Source organism: Necator americanus, chromosome I (genome assembly GCF_031761385.1).
Source record: "Necator americanus strain Aroian chromosome I, whole genome shotgun sequence".
Taxonomy (NCBI): Eukaryota; Metazoa; Nematoda; class Chromadorea; order Rhabditida; family Ancylostomatidae; genus Necator; species Necator americanus.
In genome coordinates this window covers 25,243,951-25,263,114 of record NC_087371.1, presented here as the reverse complement: position 1 = coordinate 25,263,114, position 19,164 = coordinate 25,243,951, and the positions used below count along the sequence as shown (strand labels likewise).

The 19,164-nt window shown below is 40.3% G+C and overlaps 2 protein-coding genes across 2 annotated transcripts; both read left to right on the top strand.

The window, feature by feature from the left end:
* Nucleotides 1–7,395, top strand: RB195_006802 (uncharacterized protein; the record flags this gene model as incomplete). The annotated part of the gene is made up of 15 exons (XM_064180100.1): nt 1–35; nt 1,780–1,894; nt 1,979–2,083; nt 2,177–2,231; nt 2,309–2,451; nt 2,512–2,645; nt 2,701–2,782; nt 4,217–4,316; nt 4,399–4,487; nt 4,671–4,783; nt 5,400–5,475; nt 5,670–5,749; nt 5,913–6,052; nt 6,238–6,374; nt 7,090–7,395. The coding sequence occupies 15 exons, from the start codon at nt 1–3 to the stop codon at nt 7,393–7,395; spliced, it is 1,710 nt and encodes a 569-aa protein (XP_064036999.1).
* A 5,694-nt stretch (nt 7,396–13,089) lies between these two features.
* Nucleotides 13,090–14,732, top strand: RB195_006801 (uncharacterized protein; the record flags this gene model as incomplete). Its single annotated transcript, XM_064180099.1, has 5 exons — nt 13,090–13,173; nt 13,592–13,670; nt 13,744–13,865; nt 14,364–14,529; nt 14,599–14,732. 5 exons carry the CDS (start codon nt 13,090–13,092, stop codon nt 14,730–14,732), a joined length of 585 nt encoding a protein of 194 aa, XP_064036998.1.
* Nucleotides 14,733–19,164: the final 4,432 nt, after the last annotated feature.

Sequence of the window (19,164 nt, the reverse complement as noted above, 5' to 3'; positions counted from 1 at the left end):
ATGTTGGGTGCACTGGAATTAGCCTGCTCATTCAGGTGCGTGGCTTAGAACGTCGCTGACATTTTCTTCTACTTTTTTGCCCATGGTTCGACGAAGAGTTGCTGTAAAATTTATGGAATGAGATCGAATGTGCGTAGAGATCGAATTCTGTGACGAATTTGACTGCCACACAGAAAATGAAGGTCTACCTAAGCTGGTTTCTTAATGTTTGAGCCTCTAAACAGGGTTGTTTGGTTTAGTAATCGCGTCAGTTAGCACAAATACCTTAGGTTAACGACAACAGGATTTGTAGCATTTGAATTTCCAGCGCGAATCTTCACCATTCGCGATTACGCAACTGCTTCGTGATTTTACAAGGATTTTACAGCTGGGCACGGTCCTCGCTCCTTCCAGTTTACGATCAGCAAGGCATTCGTCAAATTCTTCCTTGACATCAATGCAAGCTTGTACTTTGTGGTTTGAGGTGGCAACAGATGAAACCCCAAGAATTTTCTGGAAAATGAAATTTCGGATATTGATGCTGCAGAACAGCATATGCTACTAATCCTGTGTTTTTTGTGAGCAGACCATTTGGAAACGATTTATGACAAGGAAATGTTTGCCATTATTCGTTTCAAACTTTGCTGTTTTTCGGATTTCGAAGGCTGCACGGATTATACCATAGTTTGAATTTGAGGCGAAATCCGATTTATTTTAATCCCTTTGTTCCCGCAAGCGTTATTGCACATCCATTGAATAAACTATCTTAAGCACAAAAACTCGTGTAGAATATAGTTTGAGTTTCTCGAATAAGGGCATCATTGGCACGGGTGCTATAGAAAAACACATGTTTTTAAAAATTACTGTAATATTTAGACATATAGAACTTTTTCAAGCAGAAAGGTAAGGTTTTCTTGGAGCCGAACGTGAAGAGCGTTCCTACGTCATTACTTCTCTTGTCACATCTCTTCCTTTGTATACGAAAGTAATAGTTGATTTCTTTTGTTCTAGAAAGAATTTCTCATTGAAGAATGCTAGGAAAAAAATCAATGACGAGTTCAAAATAAAAAAAAAATAAGGAAAGGTTTGGTATGTTGGACTACTCAGTTTTTAGTGACGCAGTAGTAGAATTCACGTCTGATACCGTTATTAAGGAAATTTCATGGAATTTGAAATTTTTGATAATATTGGCAAGTGTAGAGCGGTGCAGAGCGTTTGTCAGCTTTCTACTCACTTCTGTTTCTTTTCAAGTGCAAAGGCTGTTGTCAGCCGCATATTTTTCATTGCACAGGTGTTCAGTTGTAGTTCACATATAGAAGCTTGATAAACAATTATGCAGTGATTCTGCTGGTGCTTAATGCTTGGTGCTTAATGGCAAGACGGAAGTTTTTCACGGAGAGGGGAAAAAATCGTACAAAGAACAAAATAAAAAAAAGATCTCATAAAGCATGCATGAATAGAAGAATTCTCTAAATTAACAGAGTAGTTCAAAACTGTGCGAACAACGATAATTTAATTTTTACCTTAGGAAAAACAAACTCATTATATTATATTATTATATTATTATTATTACATTTCTATATTATGTATATTTCTATTTCTATTTTAAATTTCTTTGCATTATATTTCTATTGCATTTTTTATTATATTTCTTGGAATAAATCATGCGATTAATTAGTTCAAAAAAAATGCGGAAAATCGAGTAAAAAGTAGTTGAAATTGCATGTCCAAAAAGTGTACTAGCTTTCTTGCAGGAACTTCTGCAGAGGTTTCAGCTCATGTCTCTCTTTCTGCTTTCAGAGCTTGGCACCGCCGTTTTACGCACCACCCAGAAGACCATGAGAAACGCAGCATCAAAAGAGACATTAAGAAGGTTGCTGGCAAAGCACAGCTCGGCGACAAGGAGTACTTCTCCGTGGGTTTTTTTTTGTGGTCCAAATAGCTGTTGTCGAATTGTATCGAGAGCCGCTTGCTTCTGAGCTGAGTTCATGCAGTTTAGTTGGAGTCTGTTATGGCCGAATTCAAGTTATCGAACAATACTTTACGAAGAATGATGACACATATGAATGACAACATGGATCGGGGTCTGGAGGGAGGTCTGGAGGTAAACTCGCCTTCTGCAATCATTTTCATTTTCATATTTCTTATTTCATAATTCTTATTTCTCTCGTCATTCTGGTGAATGCACATAATTCAGGAATCAACTATTGCTATGCTGCCTTCCTTTGTACCAGAGCTTCCAGACGGAACTGGTCAGCATTCAACAATTAGTTCCCTTCTTTTACTGTAGCGGTCCTTTTTGAGTTTGGAAAATGCTGATTTAATCCAGAACGAGGTAAATACGTAGCCATGGATCTCGGTGGGACTAACTTACGAGTGATGATCATGGAAATTGAGCCAGGTGAGAACATGCGAACAAAGCAGTTCAACACGAGGATGCCAAATGCTGCCATGCATGGTTCCGGTGAACAGGTGAGTTGTTCGAACTCGTTCTTTCTCGGTAACAGATGTGTTCTGAAAGTGTCTCCCTAGTTGTTTGACTACATCGCCAAAGCGCTGGCTGACTTTCTCATTGAGAAAGACGTAGCAAATGACAACTTGCCTGTTGGCTTCACGTTTTCTTATCCTTGTGACCAGACAAGTCTAAGGAGCGCCACGTTGTTGAGGTAGGGAAGCTTCCCTAGAATATTTATCGAACTCTAAGAGACATGATTTCCTCAGGTGGACCAAGGGCGTCACTGCAACGGGAGTCGTTGGAAAAGACGTTGTGAAGTTGCTCGAAGAAGCCATCGAAAGGGACGGCGTGAGTTCTTTCTATCTCGTAATAAATGTAATTTCTATGTTGCATCGTAACATAAGTACTTTCTGCCGCTTTTTTCAAATTTATTACGACTCAACTTTTTTTTATAAAGTCTCACGATTTATTTTCAACAAGTCATAGCGATGAGATAGTAATTGTTAACCTGGATCATTTCCCAGTCATCTGAAATTTGGCATGGTTGCTAAACACTCCAAATACCAAAAATTTATAATTAACTGAACTACTAGAATTTCTGCTTTTCTGATGTGTTACGAACTTGGACTTTCTTGATTCCGGAATTTTTGAAAAAGGTTCGTCAAATTATGTTCGAATCTGCCAGAGAAATTTGAGCAAGGTATGGCATAAAAGGAACATTTTTTTTTCTCAGAGGAAGCTGTTTATTTACTACTTCTGTTCTGCACAGAATCTACTCAAATCTTTTGGCACTTATCTTTAGAATTGGGCTTCTGACGGCGCACCCAGGAACTTCCAAATGAGTCCTTTAGCGATCGATGATGAGCGATGATCCATCCATCACCGATTTCAGTGGAATTTAGTTCCGTTGGATTTTTTTTTTTTTGGGGGGGGGGGGGAGAGTTGTGAAGATCAGGGTGGAAACTGGTTTATAAGTATGAAGCGAGAAATGATGATGAACAAATCCAACTAGGAAATAATGTTCAATGCTCTTAAAAAATTACTACTTTTCATTATTCATCTTATTTTCCAGCACTCTGAAGTCCGGCTAGGGCAGGACTTCGGACTTTTATGGTTCTCGCTTTGCGAGCATTCAGCGACCTATGTGAAAAAGCGTCGGATTTCTGCAACGGAATTAAATCCACTTTTTTAAACAATGCCTTTATAGCTCGACACTGCTTGAATTTGTATAAATGTGGCCATTGCGTTAAAGGCTGCATAACACGATTGTGACGTGGTGTGGAATTCATAGAGAAAGCGTAGATTAGGTAGTGGATTGCGGAACCCAGCGTGGTCCCGCTCAAATCCCTCAAACATCGCAAGAACGCTGTGGAAGACGGTGTTCTCTAAAATAAATTGAAACCCACCTCCTCTGTGCACGCTTCCCTTCCAATTGCGAGCAGTCGAAGAATAATCATTCCTCCTCACCAGTCTATTCAACTAAAACCAATGAATAGGCTGCCGAGGGGACCAGGAGCGTGTGCATACAGGCGCGTTCTAACGTAAGTCGTACGAATAAAAAGGGTTCCCACGCCGTTTTTCACGATGATTAAGGAAAGATGAGCGGAACCACACTGGGTTCCATGATCTACTACCGGAACTCTACGCTTTTGCTGTAAATTCCGCACTACTTCAGAATCGTGATATGCTTCAAGCGACTCTATGCATCAGTCCGCTTTGAAAGCAAAAATGTGATTCTTGAGCGATAGTAGTGGCACGTTTTAAAAATAGTGTTATTTGAAGAGAATCCAAGTGGAGATAGTGGCGCTTATCAACGATACTGTAGGAACTATGGTGGCGGCAGCGTACGAAGCAAATCATTGTGATCTTGGAGTAATTATCGGTAGGAATTTTTCTTCTTTAATGTGTCTGATTTAATGTATCTTACACTTTGCATCGAAATTTCTCTTCACGTACAATTGCAGGAACTGGAACGAATGCGTCATATATGGAGGACGCAAAAGCCATAATCCATGGTCTAGCCAATGCTACTGAAGATTACCCCCACAAACAGGTAGGTGGAATTAGTGTCGGAGATAATAAATGAAGAAAAGACGTGCAAAAAAGCCGTCGATCTCCTATCTTTAGTTCCAAAGAGACAGCCAAAACATTTTAGATTCTAAAGCACTGAATAACCACAAATAAAATTTTGGAATCATCTTCTAGATTTCATGGATAAGTAGTGTTTATTTTTCAGATGATTATTGATACTGAGTGGGGAGGGTTTGGTGACCGTGGAGAAGCTGAATATATTTTCACTCAATATGACAAAATCATCGACGAACGATCTGATCATCCAGGAGTGAACTCGTGAGTTCCTTGTTCACGGTGCTTTAGCATGTATATTTGTGAAAGTTTTTCTGAAAGAGATTTTACATCCATGAACAACCATGTGGCGGCGTTGCTTTGTCGGCCATGTGTGTTTATGGGAAACTTGAGGTTACATATGGTGCATTACACCGCTCATAAAAGTCGCTTTTTATAATAGTTTATTTTTCGGCGTAGACTTTGCGCACCTGTTCGTGTTAAAGATGTGCTGTTCACATTTGTTAGCTTGATTCGGTCTGCAGCATAACATTTCCGAAAAAAAATACGCGCACAAGAAATGGATGACGTCACATTTATGCACAATAGCACATTTATGTTTATATCACCAGAAAAAAAAAGTCGGAGTAAAATTTAGCTGGAGGAAGGGGGCACTCAGTGATGCCCCTATTTCTGAATGTAAGCTAAGTTTCTGAAAGTCGGAGCTCTAAGACCTAACCAATAATCCTAGAAGATCTATGACATGTAAGCTCCTATAAAGTTACTAAGAAAAAAAAAATAAGATAGAGCGTCTAGAAATAAAGACGACACTGAGTGCCTCCACCCCCGACTACATTTTCCACAAAAATCGAATCTTCCGAATGTATTAACGTTCACTTAGGCTTGATAAGCTGGTTGCCGGTATGTGTATGGGCGAAGTTGTGCGTCTGGTACTCGATAAACTTTGTACGCATAAGGTTTGTGAAATTAGTTACTCTTTAATCGTCCACTTATGCCATCCTTTTATTTTCTCCGATGAGATTATTGTTTAGCTTTTTCCAAAAATTAAATCACCTCTGTCCTTTTCGCAGCCGGAACATTCCATATTAATTTCAATAAATGTTTTTAAACAATTGAAACAATCTACTTGCACAAAATCTTCGAATTCCAGGTACTTTTTAACGGAAATGGTTCAAAAATTCTGTCCACCATTGGTTCCTTCCCTACAAAGTATATTTCTGAAATTCTGCAGTGAGTATCTTTCTCGCAGTATTTCATTTCTAAATCTCTTTTATGTATATTCTAATTCTAGACGCTTTTCTTTATCCGTCGTTATTTTTCGTTTACTGTTTAAAATCACTGAGCTTCATTATCCTGCTCTATACTCGATAATGAGTCGTAAAAAACACTTCAGTGACGATTGTGGATCGTACTCCAATACGAGACAGATTATGGATGAATTGGCGATTGAAGACTACAGCTTTTCCGACATGCTTCTGTTCCGAGAGGTCTGCCTGGTTGTGTCGCGAAGGAGTGCAAACCTCAGTGCAGCAGGTCTTTTTCCATGTTCTAACGCTATGTCACATATTTTCTCATATTCACTTGAATTTTCCGTTGAATCTCTTAGGTCAGCTTACGTTTTCTTTTGTGTTACTTATGTTTTACCCCGATTACGTCTCTCCAGCCATACATTGAATGGCACGTCACAAGAATCCAACCAACTCATATCTTGTTTGCAGCTATCGCTTGTGTTCTGAACCGAGTGCGACAACCGAGGATGATTGTTGCCATTGACGGTAGCACTTACAAATACCATCCGTTTTTCGACCATTGGGTTACCGACAAGGTGAAAGAACTGATCGATCCTGGACTTGAGGCGAGTAACTGTGATTTGAAACAAATCGTTAGTAATTCGTTAGTAATAAGGTGGGTTACAAAAAAAATCACACATTATTGTCCTGCACTTAAATTACGCGGTTATCGCATGTTCATTGAATTTTTTTAAACTCTCAGTTAGCTCTCTGAAATAATCTATTCCGTACCTACTCAGAATGATAACAACATGACTGAGATTAACTACTTCGACTTTTTACATATTGTCCTCCTGATGCGCTAAATCTAACGCAGATGTGAGTGTTTTTCACGAAAAGGGCTTTGAGAAGTTGCGTCAGTACTGGTTATGGTATTTTCACCGATTTTTTTTAAACTCAGTTCCCCGGAATAATTTCTTCCGTTCCTATTCAGAATCAGACTTTCCGGCCACACCTTTTTATATTGTTCTAGCCAACGTCAAAGTTGTAGGAGGATGTGTTTCACCGAGTTGCTAACAGTTGCTTCAGCAAAAGAAAAGCGCGAAATGTTTTCTTCTTTTGAAAAATCGTTTCTGTACAAGTTCTCAGAAGTTGTCATTTAGGCAACCCGGTGTTATTATTATTTGATTTGTAAAGGATTAGTTAATTGAAGAAATTTTACACCATTGAAATACTACAGAATATTTCTTCGTAGTGGCTCTAATCTCGCCAGTACTTATTGTTATACTAATGTTTTTAGTGAAGTAAGAGCTGTTATCAGCAAAGGATTATTGTTTACAGTTCAAAATCGTCCAAACGGGAGATGGAAGCGGTAAAGGAGCAGCTTTGATCGCGGCCATCGTAACTCGAGTGAAAAGAGCGGAGGAAAAAAGAAAGAAGGACGAAGCAGCACGCCTTTTGAGAGAAGCAGAAGAGGAAAGGAAGAGGAAACAAGCGGAGGAGGAGAGACTACGAGCTGAGGCTGAGGAACGGGAACGGGAGAAGAAGGCTGAAGAGGAACGCTCACGAAAAATGACCGAATTGTTCTCATATGGCGAGGACCGAGTTAAGGAGGAACAAAACCAGTATATTACCTTAGAAGACTGAGCTGCCTTTTTGTATTCTAGTCTTGAATAACTAATTAGAGAAGTATTTTAATATAACATCATCCGCAACTTCAGCGAATTCCAGAAGGTTGCGGTCTAGTCGGAACTTATTTGTTACATGTTTAATTTACTATGTGTTTGTCAAAATTCCAATTGAATTCTTGTAATCGGGCAGAGCATGGTTGAGCCTCGCTCTTTCTCATCTAAATGCGGGCCAAGTAATGTGCTGTATTTATTGCTATAGTTGTACACGCACTGCCATAGGCATGTCGCCCGATAGGGTTTTGACACACCAAGCATTTTTTAAAATGATTTCTTAACAGTGATCACGAACATGTGTCCGCTCACGAATTGATAATTAATTGTTCGATGCTCTTCTGCTCGTGTATAAAATGCATTTTCATAGTTTATAATTCCGAGTACCATTATGTGTACATCACGTTAGCAGACTGACTGCAGACAGTCAGATCGTGTGTGACTGATCCGTTGTAGGACTTGCTCGATTTTTTAGAATACCATTGTGAATTTGTTCCTCTGTGTCAATATATAAATTTGGACTCAGGCACTAGGATTCCCAGCATAACTGTAGAAGAGTTGTTATTACATTTAGTGAGAGTTATGTGTGGTCACGAGGTGAGATCTCAGTTTCGCATATTTCTTTTTATCATGCAGTTGCATTTTTTTTTTAACTTAGGGTCAAATAAACATCTAGAATGTCGTTTATTTGTATCAGTAATAAATAGCTCCTGTAATTGTTCTATTCGGGAGGAAATTAATTTCAGTGATTAATTTCAGACGGGTACGGGTAACACTGACCTAGCGCTGTGAACATGGCGGAATTTTCAAAGGATCGTTAAGCAGCTGACATTACAGTCGGGTCAGAAGGACATGAATCACGAGTGTAGTTGCGGTGCGTACGCGCTCAAAACGGCGCTGTGGAGGCAGCACTTGGAGCCGAGTCGGGACTGTTGCAAGCTGCAGCGATGGATGGTGAAAGCAAAGGTTCCACCACGCTCCATCGAAGCACCTCGAGAGAAGCCGCGTACGCAATTGCGTACGTGCTTCACGTCGTTTTGACCCTACTATACGTCACTGTTAACACTAAGCCTGCAGGCATAACTCGCGTCAATAACTCAAGTAGCTCGCAGCCGCCCGTAAATGTACCATTCAAATTTCGGAGTGGATCTCAGTGGGCGGTATTTTTAAAGGTAGAAATGGAAGTGGTCTTGTGCAAGAGAGCAGCAAGCATCAGTGCCGCGCTGGCCACTTTCTTGTGTGATAATGAAAGATTCATCGAGAAAGTAGAGTAGTAGGAGGATAAACTAGTGAACTACGAGTCAGAAACCGCTATCGCATCACTAATTATTGGCTTTATAACCCATAAGTCATCTCAGTGTGGAATTTAACCTGTCACAAGAGGTTGTCAAGTTCTAAAGTCTATGCCCGCACCTGTACTGTAGTACTTTCTCCGAATCCTCTTTTTCGCATTTGGTCAGATTGCTTCGGTATTAAAGCCATCAGCCCGCGACTCTGAGGTGGTACGGATTTCAGATGGAGTATTCCTATACGCGATCATAGATTATGGAGAGGGGTATGATTCCGTCCATTTCTTCCTAATTCCCGTAAAAAAACGGCCTGGAAGATGCAGCGCGTGCACAAGGCTGAGGCGCTCCAATCGAACTTCTTGTCGAAGATAGCGCGCCGGAACGACCGAAGCCGTATCTTCCGTTCCGTTTTTTACGGCAACTAGGAAGAAATGGACGGAATCACCCCCTCTCCATAATCTACGGTCCCGTATAGGAATATTCCATCTGAAATCCGTACCACCTCAGATTCGTGGGGTGATGCCTTTGACCTGACGGTATTTTCAAGCAGAGATGCACTTTGAAGCATCTTTCTGAACATTCACTGAATTCGAAAGAGTTATGGACGAAACATGATTATTTTATAACAGTGCCTTGGAGAATCATTCTTGACATTAAAAAACGGTCTAGATCTGTGATGCGAAAAACTTGTGTACTTTGCTTTTAATCTTCGGTCAATCACTATCGCTCAAGTTTGCATGGTAAATAAACTATAAACCGATAACGTCCATAGGTAACTAGTGCAGAAGGGCGATTTTAACGAGTAGGAAGCATCAAGGTGCCCACACAATCCCTTCACTTGAGTCCTTTGTTCGTGTTCGGAAGGTTTTGATAACTTTATGTCTACCTTGAAGTGGGAGCCGTCGAGATACGTTTGTTTGTGCTAGTATCCCTCGTCTAAGGTCTCCTCATCATCCCCTAAGTGCTTTTGACCTCTCTCAAATTCATTGACTTGCGAGGAGAGACTTGGATATTTTTAACGTCGTGCTTTTAAAGGGAGCGTATCACGAAATTGAATTGATCGTATGAAATTCACCGTGCTTCATGTCGTTTTGACCCGACTATATGGAAACCGGAGCGAAAACGTGGAGTTGAAGTTGGAGAATATGCAAACGATCGTTGCTTCTCATCTTCTCTCAATCATCGTAAAAAGCGAAGTGGAAGATAACGTTTTTCCAAAGTCAGTTGCAAGTCGCCACCCTTCTGCACGCGCTGCGTCCACGAGCGAGCGGTCAAAGATCGATGAGATCTCCTCACCTATCCATTCAAGCAAAACTAATGAATAGGCTGCGGGGGGCTGTGTGTACAAGTCTGCGCGTTCTAACGTAGCTCGCAAGAAACAAAACGGTTCCCACCCCGATGACAGGGGGAATTGAGCAGGTACACGCTCGTTTCCGTAATCTACAACGCGAACTATACGATTTTCTCGCTTTCCGTGCTATGTCAATTTCGTGATACGTTGCTTTCAAAATAAAGCTCACCCCTTACCAACTAGTGGAGAGGTTTCAACTTCAAAGTGCTACCGTCAACCCTTTAAAGTCCCGAAGCTACCCTTAGCAATTTGAAGCTCGCGCGCTTCTTAATTGTCGCGGCATAGGGGACTAAAACGTTATCCGTTATCTTTCATCACTCATACAAAAGTAGTTCGTATTGTTCCTAGCGGCAGTACTTCTGTGTCAGTGTTTTTTTTTCTGTGATGTTTGCTGCCCGTAAGTAAAACCAATTACAAACTATTTACTAATTAAAGAACAAAAACAAAAACAATTAGTGAAGGCATAGACGACGCACAGAGAAGAAAGAGTATTTTCTTCCATAAAGAAGGGAACTGGTCAACATCTTACAATATTCCTTTTTGTTTTCCATAGCTTTTCATCATTTCTTTCGCGTATAGTAGAATAGTATTGGATGAGCAGGTTTATGTACGCAATTGATTACTTCCCCATATGTCTAAATCCTTTCACTCACTTGTGCAAAAACACCTGATTTCCAAAGTGCGAAGAGGGACTGACGGCAGGTGAGCCGGCAAATCAAAACGACTGCAGATGCCGAGCTCGAACTGGTGCGGTGGAACCATTAAATTTAGATTAAAATTTAAATTTTTTAAATTTAATTTTAATTTAAATTAATTTAGATTAATTTAGATTAAGATTAAAATCGAGGTGGAAGCGTGGCTGCAGGTTTCAAACGAGGTGCAAAAGTCGTTAGCCCTGCAGTGGAGTTAGTTTAAATCCCCATGAGTGAGATTTTAGGTGGAGTTTGTATCCGGACGTATTTCTCTCCAAAAACGCAGTAGTTCCGAAACCTCAGATCGCGGGGATCGCTTTAAGCGCCGGCGCTTTCTCAGCTGCACCAGGCTTCAGGTCGTCTTGGCCCGACTATACTAGCGCAACCAGAAGGACCGCCAGTAGAGTTCACAGCGGGCAGCGCTGCGGTTCTGTGGTTTATTGGACGTTCATAGTTGAGTTTATGGACGTAGGATTGTTCAAATCAACCTCTATTTAGGCCTCTGAAGACGGCGAAAAACCAGAAATGTAAGGGAAATAAAGGTTCCACTTAAGTAATCTTGTGGGCACAGTATTAGAAAACATAGAGAGAAACTGCCGAGATATTAGGACACAAGAACGTTTGAACCTCTGCTTCCACGTTACTACAGGGATTCGACGGCAGTGCAGGAATTGTGTGCTCGCGTGAAAATGACCGCTATGCAGGTTCGCCGCACCCAGTAGTTCCCATCTGGATATTTAGTCTATTTTTGGACATTCCAGCTTTGAAAGTTAATCTTCGCTGTTGCTTTGCGCATTCTCGGTTGACTTGGAACTGAGAGAGCTCAACTGAACTTGATTGCAAGTTGACATATCCAAAGGCAAACACATACGTGAGTTTTTCTTCGTTATTTTTTTCTCCTTTGTTTTCTTTTCTGTTTTTTTTCTTTGAAATTGGTCATACCAAGAGTAATGGCTATTTCGTGTGTAGCATCCACAGCTATGTAATTTCGACTCGCGCGTATGTTTTAACTTAAACCAACGTCAGTAAAATTTGCAGAACTGCAGTAACGCTGCAAATCCTTAACTAGAGCAAAAGGTAGTTGGCAAAGAGGGTGCTTTTGTAACTGCTTTATTACAAACAGAAATAAAACAGAAACTGTTCCTCGAGTACAAAACGGTTGCTAACTGTTGAACGCGAATTGCAGAAAACGCGTATCTCAGGCTATTTTGGTTGTTTTTTTATCGTTGAGAATTCTACACGTACGTGTCTCGTTACGGATTGTTGTTGCCATCTTGATTTCTTCTAGCAACCCTGCTAGTCATCCAATGCTCCAATTTTTTACACATCCGAATAATATGGAGATCATAATTCAATGAAAAACTGTACTATGAGTCAAAAACAGCAGATTCAACGTCCCAGAACGAATATTCTCTGGGTGTACTGTGAACAACAGTTTCTGCACATCGATTGAAAACATTCATTTAAAAACGATAGTTGCACCCTTCCCTTTCGTGATGAAATGTTTTCTTTCGTTAGAAACGTAATTATTTCGCATAATTGTATCGGTGATCTCGAAATAATCGGTTGCAGCAGTCAGATTATCTTTTTGCGAACAGCTGCCTTTAGAATCCCCTGCAGAAAGCAATACCGAGTCATTGTGTTAAGTGTCAGCCTGCGATTACGATTGTATGAGTATTTACCGAAAAGTTTTCCAAGTCAACTTCCTCAAATCGATCCGCCTTTGAGGTCGTCTCTATGTATGGTGATAAGCAAACGCCCACATGGTTGCTAAAAAGTGCAGGCACATTCTTCGGAATCGGTATCACACAACTGGAGTCGAAGTATTTTCATATTCTTCCTTCCCTTATTTTTCTCCGCATTTTATAGGCTTTCCCTCATTGATTCCTCACGTTTAAGCATCTTAGGTGTTTATGAAACTACGGTTTGTGATGTAGCTATTGTTCAATTTGGCGACCAACGACGCTTTGAAAAATTTCTTCAAGTTTTGTTAGTTTAGTTTTTTTACAGAGGAAATTGTACTGGAGTGTGAGTGTTTATGAGAAAATAACGTTCTGAGAGTGGCAGTACTCTTCAGTATAAACTGCTATAATCTGCAATAAAAGCTTCTTAGAAGAGAAACTTTTAAATATTTGAAGCATCTTTTCTTGAATGTATTGAGAGGAAGGCCTGATTCGTTTTTCTATAGCTTCTTCTACAGTTCTCTTAAAACGAAATGCATGGCTCTTGGATTGAAGTAGTGGATGAGTTTCTGTGCTGCCGAAACACTTCAATGTAGAATTGTACTCTTATGTTTTATTATTGGTGCTAACTCTGTTTTAGGGTCAATGACCTTCAGTAAGATCACGAAGCTCTTGTCCGCTTTGGACGCCGTCAAACATCTTAAACGTACAGGATGGGTGAAGATGAATGTAAGTGGTGCTTTTAAATGATGGAATGATTCATCAGTACTATAGCTTTGGATGGACACAACACTACCTAGATGATTAGTTGCTCTAGTTAGCTTTGCGCCTACTTTGCTAAACTTTTGTCCGAAAGTACGAATCTATGACTACAAGGGCTCGCGCACGCCGAGTAATGAAAATTACGCGGAGAGTGATTCGTTTCCCTATTTACAAACTCTGAATACATTGATATTTGAAATTCAAACGCAGAAATCAGATTTTTTCTAGATTGTGTTTCTTTTGTGTTAATGTTGAGGCATAGAAAAGTCGTTAGTTTTACTAAGGTTATGGTGACATCACAACACAGAAGAAAAGTTTAAATTATCGTGAAAAGGAGTCTTCATTTTGTAAGTCATTTTTAATTTCTGTTCCGCTGTATTTGTAGGTCCCCGAACCTGAAACGGTGGCTTCTCACATGTATCGAATGGCTGTGCTAGCTATGTCTTTAGGAGATCAAGTTGAGGGTGAAGATTATTATAGTTTCTGCGTATTAGCTTTTCTTAGTATTCTCACTCTAGAAGACATTCTAATTTTCAGGGTTGGATGTGGTTCGTGTTGTCTACATGTGTTTAGTTCATGATTTAGCTGAGGCGATTGTTGGCGATATTACTCCTCATTGTGGAGTTAGCGATGAAGATAAATATGAACGAGAAAATGAGGCAGGTGATGTTGCTTATGATCTCAAATCATGAGTCCTCTTTTGCAGTAATTTAAGCTTCAGCAATTTTTGCTCAGTGTGGGAGGTTTGATGATTTAATGTGGGATTTGGGTCTTGTGGCAGAGTCCAGAGAAGTACAATCAGACTAAAAAGATCTGACTTGTGAAGTGGCGTAGTTGGTCTAAGCAGCGCAATGACTCATTCAGCTTCGCAGCCCGATTGGAATCCTCCGGGGTCCCACTGCGAGTGCGACAGGTGTTGCATTTGCACCACTATGTAGGTTCTTTTGACCAGATTGTAACTAAGTGAGTATATCAATGCCACAATCATACCGCCGTTTATGCCCGCGGGTGGAAGGTCCCCCTGTTTAATTTTAAGCTTCTAAATGTGCGAATTTCCTTTCTAGCTGTGAGTTTTTTTTTAAAATGATATCTTTGTTGGACTCTTATTATGTCGTCGTACTCTGTTGTTGTTCTGATTGAATGCGTATGACTTGCAGGCTATTCAACAGATTGCCTCCTTTGTTCCTGTGGCCACTGCGGGTAACCTGTGGGTTGAGCTCTGGAGAGAGTACGAAGCACAGCAAACATTAGAAGCAAAAGTAGTGAAGCATCTGGACAAATTCGACATGATAGCACAGGCATTTGATTACGAGCGAAAATATGGTGAGTCGTAGGTTGACTACGTTACGTTACCTTTGTACCTGAGAAGTCTAAGCAGTACGTCTTCTTCAGGACTTGATTTGTCGCAGTTCTTTGAGTCGACGAAAACGGCGTTTTCAATGGCCCCATTTGTTTTGTGGAATAACGAGCTTCGAATTCAACGCGACGAGTGGCGCAGCAATCACTCAATAAATGATCAGGAGTAATACTGCCTTCTTTAACCTTCTTCTAGCACATTGTCCTTTCTTGAACACAATGGATTTCTTGTCATTTTTTCGATGTTTTTGCCTAATCAACGCATTCCTCTGGACCGGAATATCTGGAGATCTCTTCAAACAAATATTCTTCTTATTTACTGTTTTAAATAAATTACCCTTTTTAGGGAATAAGAGAAAGACTATCAATACATCTGAAGCTATTCTAACTACATTTTGATGTCTAGAAGACCTAGTATAGGAAGACAACTGTGGGCATTAGGATTGATGACATTTTCATAAATATAAGGAAAGCATGTGCTATCTGAAACCTTTGTTGTGCGGACTCGACCAATGGAGTGATTTCCAAGGACTTCAGTACACACATGAGATGGATTGTCTGCTGGTTAGCGACCGCTGTCGATCATACTAAACAGTACAGCACTAGATCAATTGTATCTTGTGACTGTGACTATTGCATGGGTTAGTCGCAGTGTCAAAGCCTTAGTTTTGAATCAGTGTAATTTTTTAGATGCATGCACAATCGATCAAAATAACCTACTTCATGAAGATACAACGTTCGCCTGACATCGGTTTTTTATAAGTATACTAATTATTAGTGGTTGTTTTGTCATGTAAACTACTCTGCTCACATTAACTGAAGTTTTCGAGATGGGGCGGGTGTGACCAACCTTCAATTTTACCATTTTCAACGGAGGTTATTCGCACAAATGTTGACACTCGCTGCGGTTGTGTGAGTTTTCTTTGCACCCTAGAACGTGATTAGGTTAAGGATCGCAGGTGATCTACTGCTTACGTATTGATGCGAATGGCAAGAGGTCACTGGTGAAGCACTCGTTTCGGCTGTTAATGCTTGGGTTTTTGCAGGAGATTCCGAACGCCTCGTGTTTTTCTCGCTGTAGTCTCAGTCAGTATCTTACATGCCAAGCTAAACTCGTTATCCTTGTGCTTTTAGGCGGTAAGTGAAGAGGAGATCTAATCTCGGAGCGTCAACATGAAAAATATAATGGTAGTGACCTTAGTAAAGTGTGTGAGAGTGGTGAGCGAGACTGATATCACAGCGAGGACAACATAAGCATTCTGGATCTCTAGCATGAACCCAAACGAGTATTTGACGATCGCCAGTGAGTGACCTCTTGTAAGCTGTAAGCTGTAGATTGCTTGCAATCCTCAGCCCAATCACCTTTAGGGTGCAGGGGACACTCTCACAGCCATAGTGTCAACATCTGTGCAGGTAATCTTCGTTAAAGCAAGCGTATCACGAAATTGACGTTGTGTGGAAGGTGACGGAAAACATAGAGTTCTGGGTGTCACGAGCATGAGCGTGTTCCCACCTAACTTCCCGTAATCGTTCTAAAAAAATGGTGTTCGTCCCTGCAAGATAAGTTGGAACACGCTGCTTCCGCGAGCGAGCGGTGCAGAATCAATAAGGTCTCCTCACCTGCCTATTCAAGTAAAACCAATGAGTAAACGGGTGCGTTCTGACAAACCTCGTTGGAACAAACGCTGTTCACACGCCACTTTTTTAGGTCGATTAGGGAAAATTGGGCGGGAACACGCTCATATTCGTAATCAACACCCCGAATTGCATGTCTTCCAGCAGGTTTCCACACTACGTCAATTTCGTGATGCCCTGCCTTTAAAAACGGGTGAGTTGAAGTGTTGTTTACGTTTGCATCATTTAGAGAAATATCTTAAATAAAACTGAGTTAATTTCGGCAGAGTAACCAAGAAAATATAAAATATTTGGTGGTCCAACTTGCAAATATATAGGCATTGTCAGGCCTCTGATGGAGATGTGAGTGTCCGTCAACGTCAGGCCGTAAAGCAAAATGAAAGTTCCACCTAACGACCTGAGACTCACAGTATATTTCTACTCATTTCTACGAAATGATTGTTTAGGTTTTTTTGTTCGTATGTATTTTTTTTACATTCCAGAGTAGAATTCTGCAAAGATTAGAAGGTAGTTTTTGCACCAATCAAAAAATCATACATCTCATGTGGCCTAAGTATATCAGGTCAAATCATACAGATTGTTCAGAATATCTCCAGAATAAATGTGGTGTGCAGAATGGTCCAGAAATTGCGCGATTAATGTGCCGGCACCAAGACAAAGGACAAAAACATATTGTGTTCGGTGTTGATCACTTCTCTGAAGATGGGCTGACGCGGTCGACCTCATTTCAGAATCGTAGAGGTTTATGAATTGAGTATTCCTCCAGTGAAATGTATTGCGGAGATCAGTTGATGAATCAAGCTGGTGCTTGACGGGCGCGAACGTTATGATGAGCTCCTACCACGCGCTACGTCACTATTCATCCGCTTACACCAAAGTCAAAAATTCCGGTAATTCCGATATCTGGAGACTGTGGCTTGATCGCAAGGATCGGTAGTGTCGCAATCTTATGCAATAGTAGGCTTAATCTCTATTGCTATACGGATTTCTTTGGCTCTCTCTGCCTTTCTATCTGTTTTGTGTGGGTGTTCCCGATGCCCGAGCTTTCCTTTCCCGAGATTTCCTTAAGTTTCGGATCAAAAGTTGTGAACGATGAGGGGAAGCGCAGATGCGCAGATAAATTGGGACAACAGCGGCACAATATCGTCATGTTACCGAGCGGTGCAAAGGACCGTAAGATTCCCGGAAATGAGATCTTTCAAAATCTTCGGATTACTATGTCGGCATAAGGTAAAGAAAAGCGTAAGATGCTCAAATGTGATGGATCACAAGGACAGCAAAACAAACATATGAAGCGTTAGAAATTATTTTAGGTTGTGGCTCCTTCATCTGCAGTGAGGCATTGGTACCCAAAAAAATTTACGCTTCCATATTTTCGGTTCCTTACACGTACCCTCTCTTCATGATTGTGTTAAGATTTTTGTCAGCTATTCATTTGATCCTTGTAAGATTCTTTTAGTCGGATCAAAAGGACATGAAGCTCGCATCGAGGGAGACCTTTGCTAACACTACTAATTCTACTACTATTACTAAGTTCTCATCCACTACTGAAAGAAAAAGTCTCTGAAATTTTTTGTTTTATTGGTACAAGTCGAAGATCAACAATGTAATTAATATAATTATCATCAACATATGGCTGCGTATATTTATTACTTAATGAGCAAAGTCTCAATGACTTCCTTCCAGAAGCAGAGGGGCTGCAACAATGAAAAGTTGTCGAGTACGTTTTTGGGATTACCGTGGTCTGTGAACGTTTTTTCACGTAAATGTTACTTCAGGGCCTGGAACAGGGGACAGTCGTATGGGACAAGGCCATGGATATAGGGAGGATGAGGCGTAGTTGTCTACCCCAGAGCTTCCAGAGACTGTCATATCACCTCTGCCGTGTAAGGTATCGCATTTTCATGCAGAGTGCTACTTCAATAAGTTTTGGATGCTTTTCGCGAAATGCATCGGAACAGCTTTTGGAGTTGCTTCGTGTCGGTATTGGCGTTGACTGTTTGATTACCCTACAGCAGTTCCAGAACATAACACTTTGCGATCTCCAGAATGGGAAAAATCAAAAGTGAGAAGAAGATACTTATAGATTCAACGTATCAGCACGGTGATGATTTCTGCACGACTTTGATTTCACACGTGCTAGGAACAGCATAGCCCCGTCTAATACTTTTGACGATATTTCTAAATTAGTGTCAAGGAAGCATATTATATTACTAGATATTATTATATTATATTATTATATTAGATCTGACTATGAACGATTTATGAATCTACTATTAGATTATTAGTAAACGAAAGTGTTTTTTTTTTCTAATTTGGCATAGAACATTGTTGACAATAACTGTTTTTTTGTCGCGGTCTACTCTTGTGTGGTTAGTATTTCTTCAAATTTCAAAAAACTAACTGTTGCTAGGTTCAGAGAGGTCCTTATAAGAGCAGACTTATTCTGTCACGTGTAAAAGGTGGGTTGAAGGTTGGGTAGCAGGACTATGAGTTTAAAGTACAAAAATGTAAAAATGCTACTCGTATTGTTTGATCAATGCACAGACACTAAATGGAAGAATCATGACGTCTGAATCACAAATCTGTAGAAAAGCTGCCCGCCTACTTTAATTGTTCCACTGACGATAAGAAGTCTTTTCAAGTTCAGAACCGTAAAAAAGCAGATGATGTGAGATGAGAGCAAAATTCTTTCTGATAGAGTTCTGATAATTCTGTTGTAGTACCATTCTCATTTCATTCTTATCGCTATATGCCTATTTTTAATCTCACAATTGCTCGTTCTGTTTTCATAGTAATGTTTGTCTTCGTATTCGGCCGTTTACTTTGCACGTATGTGATTCTCTGATCTCTATCGATTGACATTTTCATGCTGCTCCAAGGCTAACGGACTGTAAATGTAAATAAATAGTTTAATAAGTAATTAATGTAAATAGTTCATTTATGCAAGTGCATTAAGTGCGTTAA